General features: G+C 47.1%; 2 protein-coding genes across 14 annotated transcripts in view; one reads left to right on the plus strand and one right to left on the minus strand.

The window, feature by feature from the left end:
* LOC126571969 (E3 ubiquitin-protein ligase hyd) overlaps positions 1-3,158 on the plus strand; it is a 17,046-nt gene extending 13,888 nt beyond the window's left edge. For all 13 annotated transcript variants that reach the window (XM_050230906.1, XM_050230911.1, XM_050230904.1 and 10 more), the window contains 5 exons: positions 1-857; positions 939-1,145; positions 1,229-1,376; positions 1,473-1,703; positions 1,797-3,158. The exon at positions 1-857 is cut by the window's left edge and continues 798 nt beyond it. In XM_050230906.1, coding sequence (XP_050086863.1) covers positions 1-857; positions 939-1,145; positions 1,229-1,376; positions 1,473-1,703; positions 1,797-2,009 — 1,656 coding nt within the window. In that variant the 3' untranslated portion in view covers positions 2,010-3,158. The remainder of the gene's footprint in view (positions 858-938; positions 1,146-1,228; positions 1,377-1,472; positions 1,704-1,796) is intronic.
* Positions 3,159-4,391: 1,233 nt separating this feature from the next.
* The window catches only part of LOC126573413 (uncharacterized), a 70,475-nt gene continuing 69,866 nt past the window's right edge, over positions 4,392-5,000 (minus strand). The window contains 1 exon segment of the mRNA XM_050233507.1: positions 4,392-5,000. This exon segment is cut by the window's right edge and continues 1,351 nt beyond it. The gene's annotated coding sequence lies outside the window, so the exon portion shown is untranslated.

The following is a 5,000-nucleotide window of genomic DNA, read 5'->3' on the forward strand; positions in this document are numbered from 1 at the left end:
GGTAGTGGCGGCGGTGGTGGTGGTAGCGGTAGCAGCAGCAGCAGCAGCTCACGCCGTGGACTTTCCAGCAAACAACCACTGTGGCGTCCGAACCGTGAACCTCGCAAAACGCTCAACTACGATGCCCGACCTTATCGGCCTACCGGGGAACTGAATGCCGCCGCCGCAGCAGCAGCGGCAGCCTCAGGCTCCTCGTCGGCGGTCGGTGGTACGTCGGTCGGTAGTTCATCGGGCACCGGTGGTAACAACAGTCCACCCTTCCTTCACGTTCCCGATGGACAGTTTGCGCATCATCAGCAGCTCGGCGAGCGTCTGTACCCGAAGGTGCACCAACAGAATCCGACCAATGCGGCCAAGATTACGGGAATGCTACTGGAGCTGCCACCAACGCAGATCCTACTGCTGCTTGCCTCCGACGACAACTTGCGCCAGAAGATTGGTGAAGCGCTCGAAATCATTCTCCAGCGGCAGCGCATGGAGATGGAAAGTCTCTCGAATGGTGCACAATCATCCGCGTCATCCGCTGCTGGGTCCGTCGCCACCGGTATCACGGTTGGTGGCGTTAACAACGTGAATGTTGGTGGCGGTGTGCCAGGCACATCTTCTTCTCTGCTTGGTGGTGCAGCTGGTGGTAATGGCGCTACCGATGCGAACAACATCGTTGCAGCCCCTGGGACAGTGGGCTCTTCGTTATCGAAAAAGACCAGTGCACCGAGCGGCAGTGGCTCGATGCTGATCCTAGATGACTACCAGCTAGATGCACCCCTTTTCTATACGCCTGGCAAGCGTGGTTTCTATAGCCCGCGACAAGGTTATCCATCGAGCGAACGAATCAATGCATTCCGCAACGTCGGAAGGTTTGTACAAATCATATATAGTTCCTATAAAAGACACAACCTTTGCAACGGTTCTTATTCATTCTCTCTCTCTCTCTGCAGATTGATCGGATTGTGTTTGCTGCAAAACGAGCTGTTTCCACTGTTCCTGCAACGTCACGTACTGAAGTTCATTTTGCGGCGCCCGATCCGTTTCCACGATCTAGCGTTCTTCGATCCGGTCGTGTACGAATCGCTGCGGCAGATTATCAAAGACTCACAGACGAAGGTCGGCATTAGTGTGTTGCAGAGCTTGGAGATCAACTTTGTGTAAGTTTTATGGCCATATACCACTTCTATCATAATTGGTGTTTCAACAAAGCTTATTAATGACTTTCTCGGTTACTCTGTAGGATTGATCTGATGCCGGAGGAAGGTTCCGGTACGGCCGAGTTGGTGCCCGGTGGTCGTGATATTCAGGTGAACGAAAGCAACGTCTACGATTACGTGCGCAAGTACGCAGAGTATCGGATGATCAAAACGCAAAAGAAGGCTCTCGAGGTAAGAGCACCACCAGTGCACAATCTCTACAAGCGAACATTCTTTTGATTGGCTGTTTCAACTCACCACCATTCCCTTTCCATTTGCTTCCTCAAGGCCATCCGTTCCGGGGTATTCGATGTGTTACCGGATACGGCACTGGATCAGCTGACGGCCGAGGATTTGCGCCTGCTGCTGAACGGTGTCGGTGACATTCACGTCGGTACGCTCATCTCCTACACGACGTTCAACGATGAGTCGAATGAGACGAGCGACAAGCTGATCAAGTTCAAGCGCTGGCTCTGGAGTGTGGTGGAAAAAATGAGCATTCAGGAGCGCCAGGATTTGGTAAGTGTTGTTCGAACGTCGCTTTCACAGCGACCATATCTCTGCTACCCTCAGTCTCTTGATATTGTGTTCCCGTTCCCCTTTGTGTGGCAGGTTTACTTCTGGACCGGTTCACCCGCTCTGCCCGCTTCCGAGGAAGGCTTCCAGCCAATGCCATCCGTCACGATCCGACCGGTGGACGATGCCCATCTGCCCACGGCCAACACGTGCATCTCGCGGCTCTACATCCCGCTCTACTCCAGCCGGGCCGTCCTGCGCCACAAATTGCTGCTGGCGATTAAAACGAAAAACTTTGGCTTTGTTTAAATAGGCATCAATCAAACATAGTCATGCTTTGTGGTGGCAAGTTCACCCTCCACTCCCGTGGGATTGCCACCTGTCCGGTTTTCTCCGGTTTCGGTGAACGGATTACCCACATCCCGGGATTATACGGTACATCCAGTCATACATAGCGAATCAATACGTTGGAATAGGAATACATTCTTCATTGTTTCTCTCTCCTTTTTATCTTCGAGAGTATTTTCTTCGAGAAAATTCAAACAACCGTATATGATCCAATTCTGAAGGCAAACAATCCACGATCCCGGCAGAGGAAGATTGTTATTTTAGGTGATACTAGTTTAGAGAGCAGAAGGCACAATAGAAATGTTTGCCCTAGGGCAAATTAAAATCGAAGGCCGGTAGGCTAAGGTGGGGGTTGCGGTGAGAACTTCGAGTAGCACTGAGGGGATGGGAGGATAGGCAAAATTGAATTGAAATTTGCAGCTTGGAAAATGTGCTTGAAAAACATTGTGTTCATCTGCAACGGCGAGTCGCGGTATCAATTTACAAGAAAATCCTCCTACCGTCGTCCAGGTTTTGTTTGTGTGCTTTCGGTTGCTTTGGTTGCGTGTTCTTCAGTGATCGGTACACGACGAAAAGCCGGGCGTAAGATTGAACGCCGTACCGTAGCAGTAGTTCATTTCCTTTTATCTTAGTTGCAAATGTAGGACATGTAATTTGAAAAGCATTAAAATAATGCCCGCAATCCCCTCTTCTCCCTTCCCCATATTCTCGTAAGGTATGTAAAACACGCATGTAGAAATTTGCGTGGAGCCAAACGTTCTCATTCAGCGGCCGAAGCAGCAGCAACGTAGCGTACTGCGTGGACGTACACCTATGCGAGGAATAAGTGTAAGCTGACTAAGAACGTGAACCCGGATACATAATAAGGATAGCACACGATGATCAGTAGAGTTGAAAAGTTTAGGGCATAGCAAAAGATTATGAGAGAAAGAGAAAGTTAAGTGAACAAACACACACTGAACACACTGCATAGCTATGAAGCGAATAAATAGGGGGGAAAATAAGTTTACATACTACGCTCCTAGGGTATACCTATACATAGCATGCAAATATTATAACAAAACAAAACGATATCTATAAATATAAACATATATTTATGATCTATAATAATGTTGGTGGTTAGTAGATTGCAAAGAAAGAAATATTTTATAGCATGTTGTCATCCATATATGAATGGCTCTCGATTTTATGGACTCCGCGTTACGAAGATCAGCATAGCAGAACCACGACAAATGACTACTACAACTCGCAGTTTGGAGCTAGATCCGAGAACACAGCAGTCACGTTGTTGCTACAGACATGACGGTGTCTGTTTGCTTTGATCTGACTAGAAACACGTTCAATCCACTCACCAACCGATGCAACCCTTCTCCATCACATAAGGCCATTCAGACCCAGTTCAGAACTGTCCCCCTTTATCATAAAAACCGCCAGCGATACAAAAGGGGTTTATGGCGGTAAAGATATTGTTGTACCACCACCAACCGAATGGCATTGTTCCGGTTATAGCGATCACGCCAGTCAAATGCATCTCTCGCCGCCACAAATGCTCCTTGTCGCACAATCGCACAATCTTGCACCCTCCGTGCATCGTGGCTCTGCAAGGTGAGTTAACGGACGGATGCGCATCTCACCTCCCGATCTAAAGAACTACGGTGTGCGCGTGCAATTTGCCAGCAACGGCACGTAATGGGAAACGCAAACATGATTGATAGCATTGTACCACTGGCAATAGCACATTCTCAGTGGCAGCCATCAATCTTGCTGATTCATTTACGGTAGCATCTTAAGATACTACACCTCACTTATAGAGCCGCTCGGCGCGAAGGCGCTTTGGTGTGAATGAAACACATGATCACCAAAACACGAAAAGCTGTTCGCACCTAACTCCGATAAGGATATGCTAGTGGATAGCATTAACACCGCACATGACAAACATAAGCAATCGTTGCAGAAGGGCCCTCATAAAGATTGTGGTGGCGCTCTTTTGCAGAGCCGGTGCTGGTGGCAAGGAAGAAACAGGAGGAATCAGATAAGATAAACCAATTGTCCAAATCATACCAATTTCCAGTTCCAGATCGGAAAGGCAACATTAAATGCAACGGTAGTATTTGTAATGGTTCTGTTTGAAATGGCATATTATGTATCACACCATAGTGATCCTAATGTTATTTTATCAAAATCCTACAATATGACGTTAGATTATTGGCATGAAGTGAAATAAATAGTAAACCAAAATATCTCTCAGTGAAACTTACCTTCAGCTCTATCAAACCAAAACATCGTGTCATCAGAATACAGAAAGAGAGAATTTACGCCAAGCACACACGAAGGAACTCACGGTCAAGTTTCACGTTCTTCTTTAATTCCTTTCTCTCATATACAATCCTCCTCTACTCACGTGGGTTACAAAACGGTAGAACGAACTACATGTCGACACCTTCCGCTGATTAGGAGGATATCATACTGGAACTACAACGCTGTTTCATACAATAATGCTTTGTATAAATTTTTCAGCTTAGTTTTGAAAATTCTGTAAAACAGAGCTGCAGCCACGCACGAGCCTATTCTCTCGGTGTGCCCCAACCATTTTCAACCAATGCCTACTGAGTGCTTACGGGCAGGACAAACATCAATCGCGTTCGCTAGTACTCCTCGCTCCTCGATTAGTAGTCGGTTAGTGAATAGTTTTCATTATAAATACATTTAATATTGTGTATAGCTAGGTATATGTTCATATATTTATACTGTTCACATAAGCTTTAACCTTCCTTCCTTCCTTCCTTCTTTCCTAGGTTTCTGATTTTCCGTGTGTGTTACGTTCCTACCTTGGGCTTTCCCGGTTCTATGGCGGCGTTACGAAACGCAGGTAGTACGGTGGTGGCTTCTGAAAAAAAAAAACTGATACATCCTGGAATCGTTCATCCCCCCTAAACACACCCCCGTAGGTGC

This window comes from Anopheles aquasalis, chromosome 2, assembly GCF_943734665.1.
Source record: "Anopheles aquasalis chromosome 2, idAnoAquaMG_Q_19, whole genome shotgun sequence".
Taxonomy (NCBI): domain Eukaryota; kingdom Metazoa; phylum Arthropoda; class Insecta; order Diptera; family Culicidae; genus Anopheles; species Anopheles aquasalis.